Genomic DNA, 18797 nt, shown 5'->3' on the forward strand with positions numbered 1-18797 from the left:
CCCTGCAGCAGGCTTCTTGAGGGACTTGGGTTTCATCCTGGGGTGGTGGGGAATCACTGAAGGTGCTAAGCAGGGAGCAAAGTGACCAGGTTATCTGTCTTTAAAAGTTCACTTTGTTGGGAGAACAAACTGGAGATGGCTGGAGTGGGAGACCAGTGAGAAGGCCGTTCCAGTCGTCCAGAACAGGGGAGAGGCCAGGACCCAATGGTGCCAGCATGGGAGAGAGTGCACGGACCAGAGTCGGTAAGGAGTACGAAGTGACTGGCCCCCATGCCTGCAGGGTCCAGCCCAACCCCCTGGGGCACCGGACGCCTTCCTGACTAGGTCTACCCTCTCACATACGCGCCTCCCCTGCGCCGTATGGAGTTCCTGCCCCAACCTTCGAGGGCTCTAGAGAACGAGGACGAGTCCTTGTCTATCTAGACGGTTGCCTCCTTGTGACCTGGGGCAAGTCACTTCATCACCATGGACCTCAATCTCCCCCTCTGCTAAATGGGGACTCACGTACCTTCTGCACAGGGTTTGTGCAGCCCTCCTTCTGTCATGTTTTAGGAAGATTCGTTTCTGGGCCTTGCTTCTCCCCTAGACTGAGTGGTACTTATCTCTCTGCCCCGAGCACCCAGCCCAGGGCAGGTGCTCAACAAACAGCAATGCTGATGGTTACTGAACGCTTGCATTATTATTATTTCTATTTTACCAATAAGGGAATTAGGCCCAGAAGGATTAAGTAACTCTCCCAAGGCCACCAGATGGCGAGATTTGAGCCCAAGTCAGCCTGACTCCAGAACCCTAGCCCTTCCAGCTGCTCCACGACAATTCCTCCTTTTATGACTGGCCCAGACAGGTGAGTGACTTGCTCAGGTCAAGGAGGGAGACTGGAGCCCAGATCTCCAGAATCCTGGCCAGGGCTCTGCCCAACCTCAGAGACCCTGGGGCAGCCTGGCAGAGAGGCAAGGACGGCCTATGCCTCTGGAGCCCAGACGAGTCTCCTGGGAGCTCACGGGGTTCCCAGGACCCTGCTCTGGACTTGCCTGCACTGGATGCAGGGACCTCACATTCAGGGGCCTGGTCCCCTGGCTCCTTTCCCCTTCTCCAAACCACTCATTGCATTTTCTGGGTGACATGGCATCTCCATTCTCTGGGCTGAACAGTTAGTGGGTGGCCAGAATGTCTCGCTCCTTACAAGTGGTCAAACCACTGATGGTGCTGCCGGAAGTCAAGTGGACTCACTGGAATCCTATGAGTCCAAACGTACACAAACATCAACCTTGACCCACCTAGGTCATAACTGCGCCCTGGCAGAGGCCGTGAGCTGTCCAGGGCACATGACTTCATTTGGACTGGCCAATCACCGGAGGATACTTTGAAACCCTGAAAATGTTTCTGTGGGGCACGCAAAGACTTTTTAAACTGTATACAAAAAGTACTAACCATACAGAAAAAAAAACTATTAAATTGGACTTCACGTTAGAAGATGAATATGGAAAAATGGAATTTGGTTGTTCTGTGTACTACTCCTAATCTTGTTACTTTTCTATAAATTTTACTTTTCATTTCATTTTATTTTTTGCCATACCACGAGGCATGCGGGATCTTAGTTCCCCAACCAGGGATTGAACCTTTGCCCCCTGCAGTGGAAAGACAGAACCTTAATCACTGGACCGCCAGGGAAGTCCCTTGAATTATTTTAAAATAAAAGGCTAAGAATAATTTTAAAAGTAAATAAGATGAGAAAGAATAAAATGCTTAGGAATAAATTTAACAAAAGAGGCATAGAACATGTACTCTGAAAACAACAAAACATCATTGAAAGAAACTAAAGAAGACCTAAGTAAATGGAAAGATGTCGCATGTTCACAACTTAATATTGTTAACAGGTCAGCACTCCCCGAGTTGAAAGACAGATTCACATCAACCCCTATCAAGACCCAAGTTGCCTTTTTTACAGAAATTGACAAGCTGACCCTAAAATTCATATGGAGATGCAACAGCCCAAACAACCTTAAAAAAAGAACAAAGTTGGAAGACTCACACTTCCTGATTTCAAAACTTCCTATGTGGCTACAAGAATCAAGACTGTGTAGTAATGATGGAAGGACAGACATTTATATTAATGGAATAGAAATTGAGACTCCAGAAATAAACCCTCACATTTATGGTCAATTGATTTTTGACAAGGGTGCCAAGAAAATTCAGTGGAAAAATAATCTTTTCAACAAATGGTGCTGAGATATTTGAATATCCATATGCAAAAGAATGAATTTAGATTCCTTCTTTAGATCATACACAAAAATTAACTCAAAATCAAAGATTAAAGGTAAGAGCTAATACTATACGGGACTTCCCTGGAGGTCCAGCTGTTAAGACTTCGCCTTCCAGTACAGGGGGTGTGAGTTCGATCCCTGGTCGGGGAGCTAAGATCCCACATGCCTTGTGGCCAAAAACCCAAAAAACATAAAACAGGGCCTCCCTGGTGGCGCAAGTGGTTGAGAGTCCGCCTGCCGATGCAGGGGATACGGGTTCGTGCCCCGGTCTGGGAGGATCCCATATGCCGCGGAGCGGCTGGGCCCGTGAGCCATGGCCGCTGAGCCTGCGCGTCCGGAGCCTGCGCGTCCGGAGCCTGTGCTCCGCAACGGGGGAGGCCACAACAGTGAGAGGCCCGCATACCGCAAAAAAAAAAAAAAAAAACATAAAACAAGCAGTATTGTAACAAATTCAATAAAGACTTTAAAAATGGTCCACATCAAAAAATATTTTTTAAAAAGAGCTAATACTATAAAACTCTTAAAAAAATGAGAGTAAATCTTTGTGATTTGGGGCTAGGCAAAATTTTCTTACCTATGACACCAAAAGCACAAGCAATGAAAGAAAAAATAGATCAATTAGAGTTCATCAAAATTTAAAACTTTTGGGCCTCCCTGGTGGCGCAGTGGTTAAGAGTCCGCCTGCCGATGCATGGGATACGGGTTCGTGCCCCGGTCTGGGAGGATCCCATATGCCGCGGAGCGGCTGGGCCCGTGAGCCATGGCCGCTGGGCCTGCGCATCCGGAGCCTGTGCTCCGCGACGGGAGAGGCCACAACAGTGAGAGGTCCGCATACCGCAAAAAAAAAAGAAAAAAAAAAAATTTAAAACTTTTATGCTTCAAAGGATACTGTCAAGAGAGTGAAAAGACAACCTACAGAATAGGAGGATATATTTGCAAATCATGTATCTGATAAGGGACTTGTATACAGAATTACAATAAAAAGACAACCTACTGAAAGATGGGCAAAGGATTTGAAAAGACATTTCTCCGAACAATATATACAAATGACCAAGAAGCACATGAAAGGATGCCTAACATCATTAGTCGTCAGGGAAATGCAAAATCAAAGCCACAATGAGATACCATTTTGCACCCACCAGGATGGTTATAATTAAAAAGACATATAACAACAAGTGCTGCAAGGAAGTGGAGAAATTGGAACCATCATACTACAATGGTAGGAATGTAAAATGGTGCAGCTAACTTTGGAAAACAGTCTGGCAGTTCCTCAAAGGGTTAAAGAAAGGTTACCATATGATCCAGCATACACTCCGAAGTATATACCCAAGAGAATGGAAAACGTGTTCATGCGGGAGTTTGTACATGGATGTTCACAGCAGCATTTTCATAACAGTCAAAAAGTGGAAAGAACCCAAATGTCCATCAATTGACAAATAGATAAACAAAAATATGGTATATCCACTCAATGAAATTTTACTTAGCCATGTAAAGGAATGAGTCAATGACACACACTACAACATGGATGAACCTTGAAAACATTACGGTAGATGACAGAAGCCAGTGTCAAAAGACCAAAAATTGTATGATTCCGTCTATATAAGATGTCCAGAATAGGCAGATCTATAGAGACAGAACTGGACTGGTGGGTGCCTGGGGCTGAGGGGGGTGATAACTCAGGGGTATGGAGTTTCTTTGGGGTGATGCGAATGTGCTAAAATTGACTGTGGTGATGACTCTATAACTCTGAATATATTAAAAAGCATTGAATTTTATGCTTTAAACAGATGAATTGTATGGTTATGAGATTTATATCTGAATTAAGCTGTTGAAAAAATTGAACAGGGAAGCCACAGATTGGGAGACTATTCACAGTACACATATCTGAAAAGGACTTGTGTCCAGGATACTTAAATAACTCCTACAAATCAAAAAGAAAAAGACAGACAGCCCAATTAAAAAATAAGCCTAGGACATTTTTCAAAAGAGGATTTCCAAATGCCTAGTAAACAGAGGAAAGATACTCAATTTCATTAATCATCAGGGAAATGCAAATTGAAATCACATGAGAAACCACTACATGATCAGCAGAATGGCCATGAGTAAGAGGACTGACAGCGTGGGTGTGCCGGCCAGCGCGTGAAGAAGGCGCTAGTCCTACACATCGGGAGTCAGGGCATATATTGCTTCGACCACGCTGTAAACCTATTTGGCAGCTTCTAAGCCAAATCTATGCTCATCCTATGACCCGACAATTCTACTCCTAGGTAAATACTGAGGAGAAATGAGTTCCCTAGAACATTCATAGCAGCTTCGTAATAGCCTCAACTGGAAATAACCCAAACGATCTTTAACAGGAGGATAGACAGACCAACTGTGGGAGATCCATACGAAAGAACACTGATACACGGAAAACTGGGATGTATCTCACATTACATTGAGCTAAAAAAGCCAGAGACAAAAGGAATACACAATTCATGATTCCATTCAGATGAGGTTCAGGAACAGGCTAAACCAACTGAATGGGATGGAAAGTAAAATCGTGGTACCCTCTGGGGGGATGACGTCGGCTAGGGCGGGGCACAAGGTACCTTCTGGGATGATGAGGATGGTCCACCTGGGTGGTGGTTACAAGTGCGCACACAGGCACGTATTAAAAATTTGAGCCCCACCCTTGAGATGTGTGCACTTACCTGTAGGTAAGTTACAAGACATTTTTTTAAAAAGCACAACAGTTCTCTGAGGCCCCTGGGGGAGTGAGGACACGCAAGTGCTCCCCACTGCTTTCACGCTCCTCCAAACCCCTCACGGCCTCTCCTGCCCTCACAGCCAAGTTAGTCTGCTTGGCCAGTCGCTGACAGCCCTTCAGAAGCTGGCTGCGCTGGTCTCTGCAGCTGACGCTCATTCCTTTACACCAGTGGGGCTCCAAGCAGAGTGTGCATCCAAATCTCCTGCCCAGCTTATTCATATTCAAACCCAGCTTGCTGGGCCCCAGCCCCAGAGTTTCCATTCAGCAGGTCGGGCATGGGGTTGGATAATTTAACATTTCTTCCACGCTCCCTGATGTTGCTGCTGCTGCTGGTCCTGGGGCCACACTTTGAGAACTGCTGCTTTATAAGAATCCTCTTTCCCAGCCTCTGTGTGTTTGTTCTGTGCCTCCAGCACCTGATCCATATCTTGCTCATCTTTCTTTCTTTCTTTCTTTAATAGACCTTTATTGGAGTATAACTGCCTCACAGTACTGTGTTAGTTTCGGTTATACAAAGCTGCTTTCAAACACCACCTCCCATCATGAGGCGTTCCTGGGTTACTTCAGCAATCAGTCTAAGGGACTCTCAAGTGTCCCAGGGCCTCCAGAAATCCGGGGTCACAGCCTGAAGGAAGCCACCCCGATCTCAGAATGTCTCTGAAGTCTCATATTTTAGCTTAAAAATGAATGCATATTTTACATTATTCTCCAAAATATATCCAATTTAAGTTATTTAAAATTTCACATCTAGAGCAAAGCGGAGGCTCTTAATAAATGTGCTGTGTTTATCCCGTGGCCTCAACTATTCCCCAGACACCTACTGCATACCTGGGGCGGTGTAACATGTATCCCAGCCTAAAAAGTAATGGCTTTACAAGATTTTGCATTGTCAGGCTATTTACCTGCTCTGCATGTTTCTACTATCTTCCCTCCAATTAAGCAGAGAGCAGACTGTGTCTACTCATTTTTGTTTCACCCTCGGATTGACCCGGCTTTGTTCACAACTGTGCTGAATGTTTGCTACTTTCCCACTAGGTTCTCAGTTTCAGGTGCAAATTTCAATCACCTGGGGAGCGTTTCCACTCCGATGACTATGCTGCACTCCAGACTAATTAAACACAAATCTCTAAGGGTGGAACCCAAGCAACCATATTTTTTAAAGCTGCCGGGCCTGTGCTGAGGGAACTTACAGGATCACCTATCTGTGTGTCTCAAATGTTAGTATTGCCTGGAGGGTTCTGAAAACACAGATGGCCAGCCCCCACCCCCAGAGTTTCTGACTTAGCAGATCTGACGTGGGATCTAAGACTATGCATTTCCCACAAGTTCCCAGGTGATGCTGATGCTGCTGGTTCGGGGACCACACTTTGAGAACCACTGATGTAGATGAGTCTTTCTCACACTGTACTCCGTGGAGACCCAGGGTCAAGGAAGGTGGAATCAGAGCCGACTTTGGCTTCCACCTGCCTCTGAACAAAAGTGCCTCCACTTTCATCCACTCTTCATACTGGCATTCTGAGTGAAATTCCTTGAAAACAAGCTTCCATGGCTAAAAATGTCTGAGTCCCATCAGCCATCTCAGCGTGAGGCATCAAGGAGAAAGAGACTTTCCAAGGTCACACAGCAATTTCTTTTCCTGAACTGAATGAAAATACAAAGGGAAGAGCCACATGCCTAGCACAGGAAACTCGTCTACTGAGATGCCCCCAACAGCTACCGCATTCATACCTCCCAAAATGGGGAGCTCACCAACCCCCCTGGCACTTCAGGGGGAAAGCGAGCACATTTTCTCACACGCAACTAAAATCTGCTTCTCGCAAAGATCAATGTGCTCTCTTTGCCCTGGAATAGTCCAGCAAAGACTGAGAAACAGAACCCCCCCAACCCCCACCAACTTGATTAAAAAGTATTTCTTAGTGGGCAGGGGCTGCAAAAATAAGTAAGAGACAGCCTCGTTCCTGCCCCTGAAAACCAGATAATCTTCCTGGCTATACATCAACTTCCCCAGCATGAGGCCGTCTGGGGGCTTAGCCTGGGTTAAACTTGTGGTCCCCCAGCATCGCCCCCTCCCACCAAACCCACCAGACCAACCTTCCCTACAACTCCCTCACTACATCTGCCCTGCTCGAGTCCTCAGGGCTCCCAAATTCCTGTCTCCTTTTTGAAACACGATGCATCCTGGCATTCAGGCTCTGCCTGAAGACCAGCTCTCCAGACTCTTCCTGTACACCCTACACTCCCCAAGCCCTCCCCTCTGTGCACTTGTTTCTGTGGCTCCTCCCTGCCAAAAGGCCTGTTTCTACTTCCTGTCCATCCATGTCCATCTTAACACCTCCTCTTCCAGGAAGCCTTCCTTGACTTCATTCCTCCTGCTCACACTGACTCCTCCCTCCTCGGGCTCTCCCTCCTCGGGCTCCTTGCCACCTCACTGGACTGTTCCACATTTATTTGTCTCCTCCCCCTTCTCAGGGTTCTGGAGTCAAACAGCCCTGGTTCCACTTCTCACTGGCTGTGGGACTTTGGGTAAGTCACTCACTTTCTCTGGGACTCAGTTCTGGACCCGTCCAACCATGTGAGAAATATTTACTGAGCACAAACTATGTGCAGCTAAATGAGCTAATGTATGTAAATTGCTAAGTACACATAGGCGCTCAACAAATGCTCTATGGCTGAGTGAGGAAAGAGGGGACTAGGGGAGCCAAACTGACAGCACACCAATTTAGGTAAATAAACTCAGAAAGTCGCCGAAAAGTCCCTCTAGATCCTGTGTTTGCCCCAGTCATGTCAGCACCGAGGGCGCAGCCAAATTAAACTCCTACGTGCTGATAAGGGAGGGCTTCTGAATGAGTCTCCTCTTTCTCCGAGCAGTCTGAGAAGTCGGGTTGTGTCCTGGGGTGCTCCTTATGCCCCTGACACCCTTTCCAGCAGTCACCACCGCTGACAAGAGCGGGCGGTGCTGTCAGCGGGAGGGGCACAGGGAGGATCCGTGAGCCTCTCCCTGCCCTTCTGTACTGTGTCCGCCTAATACCCCTCCCAAAGTCCTTTCGCCTGCCAGTCGGGCACCTCCTTCCTCCCAGGGTCCCTGAGAGCCCTCTCCTGACACTGCACCCTCCCTCGGGGAAATTGAAGCCTCTCCTGGAGCTTCAGTTAACTTCTCTACACTTGACCTCTTCTGGTGCACATCCCGCACCCAGCTGACCACTAGCATGTCCTTCCCCGAGCCCCCCTCCCCCGACTTAACCCATCATCTGCCCCCAAGCCTAGCCTGACCCCCTCCAGCACTTGCTGTCTTAGCGAGTCAGCAAGTCAGCAAGCCAGAAACCTGGGGTCAGTCTGGAGCCTGCCCTCCCCCTCCCGCACTCGACGGCCCATCAGTCCCAGGCACACAGTCCTCAAATCTGCCTGCAGCACCGCAGCCCACCCTCACTCTTGCTAGAATCACCCAACGGCCTCCCACGGACCTTCAGTGGATCAAACCCAAACCCCAAGCATGCCTCGCGGGCTCTCCGGGCTCTGCCCCGGCTGTGCTGGCCTCGGTGCTCACCGCTCTCTTACTCGCAATGCTCCAGCCAGGCTGAACTTCTTTCCGTTCCCAATCACACCATTCTCCAGCTGGCCTCTGGGCCTTTGTACATGCTGATCCCTTTGCCAGGTGCAAGCCTTCCTCCCTGCTCCCCACTCAGCTAACTCATCCCCATCCTTCAAGTCTCAGCTTAGACATGTTTCCTCTGGGAATCCTTCTTGGACCCCCAGACGCCTGGGGTGGGTACCTCCCCTGAGCCCCCGCAGCCTTTGGGTGCCCCCTGCCACTGTATTAATATTGTTTCCTTCATGCCCACTTCCCTCCCGGACTGTCAGTTCCTGGAGGGCAGGGCCCTCCCGCTTGTCATTCCTCCATAAGTCCCCCGTACCCACCCGAGGAGGTGCTCAGGAAATATTTTTGATTGAAGAAATGGTAAGGTTGTTGGAAGAACTGACCCCGCCATCATTTATTCATCAGGCATTTACTGAGCGTCGACAGCATCCCAGGCATCACAAACCACTGGGGACGAGATATGACAAGCGCTTTGCCCTCAAGCAGCTCCAAGTTTAGTGAGAGAGGCAGACAATAAGCAAGCACCTAAAAACAGCCCTGAAATGCACGAAGCGAAGCAGACAGAACTGAAGGGAGAGATGGAGGACTCAACACTCACAGTTGGAGACTTCAATATCCCACTCTCGGGGACGGATGGAAGACGAGACAGAGAATCACAGGGTGCAGAAGATTTGAAGAGCACTGCCATCACCCTGACCTCAGTGACATCTACGGAACACCCCCACACACATCCTTTTCAAGTACACACGGAACATTCTCCAGGATATACTACATGTCAGGCCATAAAACAAGTCTCAATAAATTTAAAAGGGCTGAAACCACACAAAGCACATTCTCCAACCACAAGGGAATTAGAAATCAGAAGCAGAAGGAAACTTGGGAAATTCACAAATATTTGAACACTAAATAATTTTAAATAACCCATGGGTCAAAGAAGAAAGCATAAAGGGAATTATAAAGTATGTGAAACTGAATGAAAATAAGAACACAACATAACAAGTAAACAAACAGATAAATTTGATCATTTTAGATAGCAAAAGGTGCAGTAAAGAAAAGAAAATGAAGCAGGAGGGAGCATAGAAGACAGGAGAGCTGCGGTTCCTCGCCCTCTCTGCATCCCCACGCTTGACACGGCCTCATCGCAGGGGAGAGCACATCCCTGTCCCTGGCCTCTGGGCCTGGCCATGACACTTGCTCTGTCCAAAGTCATGTGGGAAAAAGCGACGATGCGCCAGTTGTGAGCGTGAATCTTAGGAGCCCTCTGGTGTTTCTATTTGCTCTCCTGCCATCACCCTGAGAATAGCCTCCCCCGGGTACCTGCTGTACCTTCAGACTGGGCCCCAGAATAAACACACAAGAAATATAGCCACTGACTTGAACCCAACTTGGACCAAATGACTCCCAGTTGACCCAGCTTCCCTTGCAACTAGGAGTGCCCAATGAGATGAAAGCAGAAGCTGTCCAGCGAGGCTTTCAGGAAATTGGTCTCAAGTAGACTAACTCAGCCAGGAGCATAACCTTTTGATTCTCCCCATTTCCTTCTTCCTGCCTGGGACACAGATGTGATGGCTAGAATACAGCAGCCATCCTGTATTCATGATACTCCTCCCACTGAATGGTGAAGACTGTGTTCCCTCCCCTTGAGTGAAGGTGGACTTTTGTGACTCTGCCTCAACTAACAGAGTGTGGTAGTAGTGGTGCTACTTTTATGACCTGGCTGTGTCCAAGGCTACATCGTAAAAATGTCACGTACTTCCTCCTGGCTCCCTCTTGGGACGCTCACTCTTGGAATCTAACCACCATGCTGTGAGGAAGCCAAAACCTGCCCATGCAGAGAGACTACCAGTAAGTGTTCTGGCCGCCAGCCCAGCTGAGGTCCCAGACAATAGCCAGCACCGAGCAGCAGCCGTTGATGTGAAGGCACCTCTGGTTGATTCCAGCCCCTGGCCATCAAGTCACTCCTTGAATTTAGTCTTCTCCAGACATCGTGGCACACAGACACGCTCTCCCCACCTTGCCCTGTCCGAATTCCTGGCCCAGAAAATCTGTGAACATCATAACATGGTTGTTTTCTGCCACTAAGTTTTGCGCACCACTTCTTTGAGAAGGTGACACTTGAACTGAGACCAGAATGAGAAGGAAGAACTTGGCTGTGAGAAGAGCAGGGGCAGGACATGCCAGTGGAGGAAAGGACAAGCGCAAAACCCATGCAATGTGACTGCATTTGTAGCACCTAAAGGACAGCAAGAGGGCCAGTGAGGCTGGGGTGCAGGAAGGAGAAAGTGGTCAGAGGAAAGGGCGCAGACGTGGATGAGGATCAGATCGCACAGGGCCTCTTGAGTGAGGGACCTCCTCCTGGGGTCTCAGATGGTGATAGCTTCCAGAGTCACCTCTCCCAGTCAGCAGACTGGCTTATGCACAGGCCTACAATGCTTCGGCCCAAAGGAGGGACCCATGGTAGGAATTTTCTGCAATTGCTAGTGAAACGGAGCAGGACCCTATGGTCCTTGCCCACCCCCTACCCCACGTCCTCAGTCTGCCTTTTGTCTGTGGAAAAATTTTGGCCAAAGAATAAGTTTAATCAGAGAAATGAGAAAATGCAGAAACAAAGGAAAACAGTCAAAGGAGACCAAATAATAATAGTTTAGTCATTAAACATAGTCAAGGACCTTTAGTTCCTTTAGTTCCTTAAAGGCTATATAGATAATATCCTGAGCCATATCCTGTGAGTTGTCTTATAGACACTAAAACGCCCACCAAGTGGAAGAAGTTAACTACATGATGACCAGGCTGTAGCCATGACATAAGCTGCCACAATTCCAAGAACTGGCCTCAAAGAGATGGAAACAAACCGAACCTGGAACTGAAGATTAACTGTACCTAATACAATCAAGATGCTGCTGGTCAGACCACTGGAGACCAATTTCAAAATGACTGTCAGTGCTGACTATGCTGTTTCTGCATGTAGCCCCCTCCCTCCGTCTATAAAAGCTCTTGTCCCCGACTGTCAGTGGTGGGGAGTCGGGCTTTGGACAGGCGTCCGCACTCTGCCACTCCCCACCCCAGTTGCCAGCAACCAAAATAAAGCAAACTTTCCTTTCCACCAACGTGGCCTCTTTATTGGCTTTTGAGTGGCGAGCAGCCAGACCCCACTTTCAGTTACACTAGGAGAGGGATTTGTTTTAGATGAGAAAACAGAGAATTAAAGGTGTCTAGGGGCCACATCAGTTTAAAATCTCCAATGACTCATTATATGCAAGGAAAAGCAGGAGCCTTCTAGCTTGGCATTTTAGGTACATCTCAGTTTGGTCCTAACCTTGGTTTTGGACCCATCACTTGACCCACTTGGAAACCTGCCTTTCCAAACGTATCCATGTTCTAACGACGTGTGATGGTGCCCGGTTCTCCACACATATCACGTTCCTTTAGGCCTGTGAGTGTTCTTATGCTGACGACCTGCCCTCCTCCACCACCTTGGCCTGGTGGCTCCCTCAAAGTCCATGTCAGTGGCACCTCTTCTGCCAACTTTCCTGGACACCCCAAAGGGGAATAAGCCTCTCTGCCCCCCATGCTCGTGCAGACTTTTGCACAAATTATACTTACCACAGAGTAGCACAACTGTTCACATATATAGTTCTCCTCCCCACCTCCAACCTTTCCCTCAACAGAAAAAGGAGACCTACTCAAGGGCAGGTTGGGGGCCTTTTCCCTCTTTGGGGATCCAAGGCCTATCTCAGTGGCTATGGTGTTGTAAACATCCTGTGATGTTCTGTCCAGAAGGAAAGGGTAAGTCAGATAGATAGATAGATGGATGGATGGATGGATGGATGGATGGACGGATGGACGGATGAACGGATGAATGGATGAATGGGTGGATGGGGAGTTTGATGAATGACTGGCTGGCTGGATGGGTGGATGGACATATCATTAGGTGCATGGACAGATGGAAGGACAGATGAGTGAGTGAAAGCCTGACTAGATGAGTGGATGAGAGATTGTTCATACACACAGGTGGGCAGGTGGATGAATACATTTATGACTGGGTTCATGGAAGGATAGAGCAAGTCTTTAAACCAGAAGTCAGCAAAATTTCCTGTAAAGACATGATAAATATTTCAGGCTTTGTGAGCCACATATGGTCTCAGTCATATACTCTTCTTTGCCTTTTTTTCCACAAGTGTTTAAAATATGTAAAATCCATTCTTAGTTAATAGGCTGTAGAAAAACAAGATCTTGGACATGAGAATTCACTTCTGGATGACCAGAAATTTTATTAATCCCTGAGGTAGCGCTATCTACCATTTGACAAACACGAAGTTGAATCCCTAACACAGAAGGCCAGGGGCCATCCCTGTCCCCCTCTCAACAAAAGCACGATGGAGTCGAGGACTGCTCTAGCTGGGGAGGTTTGAAACGCACAGTTGGGCCCTTCCCAGCACCGGGCAGCCTTGGAACTTCAAAAGCAGCGGATCTCCACAGAGAAATTCTGAGAGTACCTGCCAACCTTAGCAATCAGACACAGACCCAGGGAGGGGAGTGGTGGAGAATGTCCCAAAGTCTGTGGTCTCCTTTGGACTAGTGTCCCTAGGACTTGGAGTCACATTGGGGCATTTCTGCCACTTCTATCCCCATAAGCGCTAACATCACAATGTAGCTCCAGGCCACAATTTCCCACAACTAGCTTCTGAGTTGTGATTTTTTTTTTTATGGGCTCTTTTTTTCCCCTCCTCAGGATATTATTATGGATTACCAGCGGCTTCAGCATCTTTCCAACTGGCAGGAAGCAGTGCAAACAGAGATGGAAGTTTCCCAGTTAGAACCCTCTTAACAAAGTCATAAAACAAAAAGGCGCAGCCCCTCTGTCAAGCTGCCAGCTCAGGAGCAAGTGAGAAGCATTACAAAAGGGAGAGTGATGCTTCCTGCCGTGCTGGGGCGGCTGCGCTTCACACCTGAGGGCTTTTGGGTTTAATCACCCACACGGAGTTCTCAGCCTGAAGGGCAAAAACGAGGGGCTGGGAGTGCAGGGCCCGAGCAGTGCCCTATCCCCCCTCTCCTGGGGACCTGGGTGCCTCCCAGCAGGATTCAACCAAAGACCTGGCTTGGTGCCGGTGCTCTGCTGCCCGCAGGAAGGCCCCTGCCCCGAAGAGCTCCAAAGGCGGAGGGGACACGTGACTAACACAGGACGGCAGCGCAGCAGGAGTCAGGAGACCTGGGGCTTCCTCCTGGCTCAGTCACGGGGGGGGCACTGGCCTCTGCATCACCACCGACAAAACGCTCAGGATGGACATTCCCAGCTCTGACATTCTTGGAAAGACACAAAGACGAATCAAAGCAGCACGGGATCAGGTGCCAGCCTACGAGGAGACTGCAGATGGCTTAGAGAGCCCAGGGAGCAGGGAGCGGTCACGAGGGCCTTTATGGGACAGATGCCCTCACTTCCCACATCTTTGCTGCACCCTCTTCCCTTGCCCTTTCTTATGACTCAGCCCCAAAGTCACCCCCTCAGGGAAGCCTGCCTAGATTCCCTGAGGTTGTCAGTCACTCCCTTTTGCTCTGGATAATTACTCATTCACCAATCTGTCTCCTTCGCTGGCCAGATTGCCCCTGCAGGAGGGACCTGTCTGATCCGACTTTCCATCCCCAGCTCTTGTCACATATCAAGTGTCCAAAAAACGTTCACTAAACTGAATTGAACTGACTGCACAGGGAGACCTTCCAGGCAGTCTGGCAGGTTGTGAAGGGTGGCAGTGCCAGAAATCCAGGAAGTCCCCAGTCTGGCCTCTTTTCCTCTGAAAATCCAGAGGATTCCCCCGACCCCACCGGCTCAGGTGTTACTGTCCCAATACCAGGCTGACTGAGAAAGCCTCTTGATACCCCAGCTGCCTGGTCCTTGTGCAAACACATCACCTTCTCCGCACAGACCTAAACATACAATGAGCGCACACACCTGTACACACACACACGCACATGCATGTCCCCACCCCACACACCTGAACTTGCACACACAGCTACGACCCAGAACTACATCTGTCCTCCTTTTGTCTTCTTCAGTGAGAGGGTCGAGGAGACCACAAACATCCTTCCAGAAACCTCAGCACGTCCCCTATGTGCCCTCCACCAAGGCAGAGGGTAGCTCCATGGAAAGAATGTGCTCTTCGCCCCCTGAAGCACATGAAGCAGGAGACAGACTTCCCTGAAAAGCTTCGGTGAACAGGTGCCTCTGCTTGTGGAAAGCACCTCTGTCTCCTCATTGCTTTTCTGCCCCTTATATCACAGCCTTGTAAAAGGGCGATTCGTTTTGGACAAATAAAATGATTAACTCACCAGATGTAGGTGCTGGAGCATCTCCACGTATCTGCAGGGGGAAAGAGGTTTGAGTGTGCATTAATTCTCATTCTGTAGAAGCCGGGGAGGGGTGATGTTCTGTTAACAAGCTCAAGGCCACAGGCAGCTGCTTGGGGACTCACGCTTTCTCTGAAGACAGCAGTTCCTGTGCTATGACGTGGGCTCTGGACTGTCCGTCCACCTGTGGGAGGAAACAGAGCCATTAGGAGGGACGGTACCCATGGGGGCAGCAGAAGGGGAATCCTAGCTCCACAAGCATCAGTCCGGTTTATAGAAGGACCGTCACGCTGCCGGAGGTGAACTCCACAGGCTTCTCAGGCCACCCCAGCACTCACTACCTGTGTGATCTTCAGCCGCGCCGCACCTCGGCGGCCTCATCTGTAATGTGGACATTAACAGCATCTAGTGCTCAGCCCAGTGCCTGCTGTGGCCTGCATGCTTGGCCGCCCTCACACCCACGCAGACTCTGCCCACAGCCCGGCAGGTTTTGAACAACCTGCGGTTCTCTGTGCCAAGCGAGCTCTCTCTTCTTGCTTTTTTACATGCCGTCACCTCAGTGTACTCTTCCTTTCTCTGCCTGGCCGCCTCCCAGTTATCCTTGGAGACTTAGTCATGGTGTCTATCACTTCCTCCAAGGAGCACTCCTGATCCCCTCCCCGAAACAGGCTGGATTAGGTGTCCTTTCTGAGCAGCCCCCTCTCAGGATACCGATTACATCTCCCCCTGGAGGCAGGCACCGGGAAGTGCACCTCTGCAGGACAGTGCCCAGCCTGGGGTTGGTCCTCTTTTGTTACTGAAAGAATGAATGAGTGAATGAATGAATGAATGTTCATACCACTTGGGAAGCACTGACTCTCCTGGCTAACCTCAGAAGGTGAGCCATTTAACCCATCTGAACCCCAGCCTCCGCACCTGTGAGATTCGACAATAACTGAGATTTTGTCCATAAACAGGAAGGATGAGTCGGGGCCGAGGCAGAGGCCTGGGCCTTCTGCCACGAGCAACCCTTGTGGTCCCAAACCTGCCGGATATCAGACACACTGCGGTGTATCCGGAAGAGCAGAGACACTATGGGGCAGCGACGGGACAGATGGGGAAAGACACTGGGCCTGTGCAGGCGAGGCTGGGCGGGGTGGCCGCCGCGGAGCAGAGGGCGCTGACAGGACGCATGGCTCCTGGTTTCCGGTCTCCTGCCACCTTCCCTTGCAACGCTGCAGAAGTCACTTTCCGAGGTCGAGCCTTAGCTTCCTAGGTGTGAGTCGAGTGACCTCTGAAGGCCGTTCTCTGCTGAACCTGTGTGTTATTAAACTTGAGATGCGATGATCCACTCCAGGGGCCAGAAACGCACTGCCTGTCGAGGGAGCAGCTGCATGGGGCTGGGGCTAAGAGCACGGACTCCGGAACCAGGCAGTCTGGGCTCAAATCCTGCTTCTCTCTTGTACTAAACAAGTCACTTAACCTTTCTGTACCTCAATTTCCTTATCTGTAAAATGGGCACAGCAGTATAATGTTATCTCACACACATGCATATTGTGAAGATTAAATGAGTGTGTATATATACAGATAGAGACCTCTCTGTATCTGTATCCATATCTGCATCTCACACTTGGAACAGTGTCTAGCACACAGTAAACACTACACAGCTAACTGCTATCATTATGCTTGTGGTTTTTGTACCCTGAGGAACAGAACCAGGTGCCCAGGGATGGAATAAGAACAAATAATTTACAGGGCCAAGTAGGGAAAGGTCTCAACTGCACAGTAGAGGCTGAGCCACTCCTCTCATAGCAGCAGTTGAGGCAGAGGAAAGCAAACGGACTGTGGAATCAAGCACACCTAAGTACCAATCCTGGCTCCAGAATCGTGTAATTGTGTCACGGCCTGCAAACCATGACCTCTGAGCCTCAGCTTTTTCACCTGAAATACGTGGAGAATGACCAACCCGGTCTCACACACTGGTGTTTGGGATGACGCACTCTGAACTCGGGCTTTGCATTTGCTGTTCCCTCTGCCTGTGATGCTCTTGCCCAGATCTTCTTCTCATTCTTACTTTCTGACTTTTTCAGGTCTCTGCTCAAACATCACATCCTCAATGTGGCCATCCATGACCACCCGACCCAGAGAACTCCCAGAGTCAGTCTTACTCCGGGGTTCTCAGCCTTGGCACCACTGGCATTTGGGGCCACACAGCTTTCGCTCCAAGGGCTGTCCCACGTGCTGCAGGACTGTGAACAGCATCTACGGCCTCTACCCGCTGGATGACAGCTGTAGCCCCGTTCCAAGTTGTGACAACTGAATGTGTCTCCAGACAGTACCAAATGTCCCCTGGGGGGCAAGAGCTCACCTCGGGTAAGAACCTCTGCTCGAACCCTGTTTCTTGTTGTACTTTTCTTTATAGCAGTCACACTACCTAATGTTACCCTTGTACACGGGAGATGTTCAAGAAATGTTTGAATAAACAGATGGAATTGAGATATAGTGCCCAGCACGTAGTAGGTGCTCAATAAACGAGCTCCCTTCCCTAGCTGGTGTGTCCCTAATAGCTTCTTGGCTAAGAGCCAGTGTTTTGGAGATTTCAGTCTCTCCAAGGCCATCCAAATTCAGCAGAACTTGGGCCTATGGTCAGTCTTCCTCCTGCCTCTCACTGCCGCCTCTGTGGTGGGTGATGCTGTTACACCATCCACAGAGCCGGAGGGAAACTTGTGAGGCCTGCAGAGGCCTCCAGCCTCACCTGGCCTCCCGCTCTCCCACGGGTGCCGCATCATGACTCCCGGTCTGCCTTGTGCACCCACAGGGCTAGCGTGGGGCTCTGCGGGCAAGAACAGCTCACTTCCCAAGCAGGGGGTCCTGCAGAGTCCCACACGCAAAAAGGCTTCATAAACAAAACAAAAGAGAATTACTCTGTAGAGAAAGGACCAGGGTCAGGAGATTGGCCCTATAAGATGAAGACGAGAATCAAGATGACGTCCAATCTTCCAGGGGCCTGTGAGTCAACTCTCGTTTGTCATCCAGCTTGATGCGGAGACCTGTGCTCTGGGGTCAGAAGGCCTGGGTTCAAGTCCTGGGCTCCACCTTCCTACGCTTATGCCCTTGGACAAGTTATTTCTCTTCTGAGCTCCCTCTATAAAACATGGATGATGATGATGATAATAATACCTACCTAATAATATACGAGCTAGCATTTATAGAACACTTAGTTTGTGCTAAGTATGGCTCTAGGATTTTCACATGTATTATCTCACTGAATCTTCCCAACAACCTAGGAGGTAGATGCTATTATTATGATCTCCATTTTACAGACGAGGAAACTGAGCAACAAGTAAGTCCTACCCTTTGCCCAGAGTCACTGCTATTAAGTGGCAGAGCCAAGATTGAAAGCCAGGTAGTCAGCTTCAACCTTGAAGCACTTGGCAGCGTGCCTGGCACTCGGCAAATGCTCAGTAAATCGTGTCTCTGCTCGTTGGAGGAGGTGGGCTTTCAAGCTGGGAGACACCTACCCTTTACCTTCACTGTGAAGGTGGCAGCGGGAGTCCAGCACTCCAGGGCACCCGGGCTAGTGCTCCCGCCACAGCCCTTTCTGATTCCCGGCCCGCAGAGCAGCACCCACCACGGCACACAGCAACGGGAGCAGTGCCGGAAGCGAGGACGCCTGGATCCACAACCCAGCCAGGCCACGAGCACCCATCTGACCGAGTGCAAGCCCTCCTCTGACGCCTGTCTTCTCCTCGGGAAGATGGGGTCAGCGTTCCCCGACTGCAAGGACCAGATGATGAGACGATGGATGGAGTGTCCCCGCCCCACCCCTCCGAACTTCTGGAGTTGTCCTCATTACCACTGTCACAAT

General features: G+C 49.6%; 1 protein-coding gene across 1 annotated transcript in view; it reads right to left on the reverse strand.

The window, feature by feature from the left end:
* FGD5 (FYVE, RhoGEF and PH domain containing 5) overlaps nucleotides 1-18797 on the reverse strand; it is a 115821-nt gene that overhangs the window by 34978 nt on the left and 62046 nt on the right. Inside the window, exons 4-5 of the mRNA XM_060110327.1 lie at nucleotides 15076-15134; nucleotides 14933-14963 (exon numbers count right to left, since the gene is read on the reverse strand). Of these exons, the coding sequence (XP_059966310.1) occupies nucleotides 14933-14963; nucleotides 15076-15134 (90 nt within the window). The remainder of the gene's footprint in view (nucleotides 1-14932; nucleotides 14964-15075; nucleotides 15135-18797) is intronic.

This window comes from Mesoplodon densirostris, chromosome 10 (genome assembly GCF_025265405.1).
Source record: "Mesoplodon densirostris isolate mMesDen1 chromosome 10, mMesDen1 primary haplotype, whole genome shotgun sequence".
Classification (NCBI taxonomy): domain Eukaryota; kingdom Metazoa; phylum Chordata; class Mammalia; order Artiodactyla; family Ziphiidae; genus Mesoplodon; species Mesoplodon densirostris.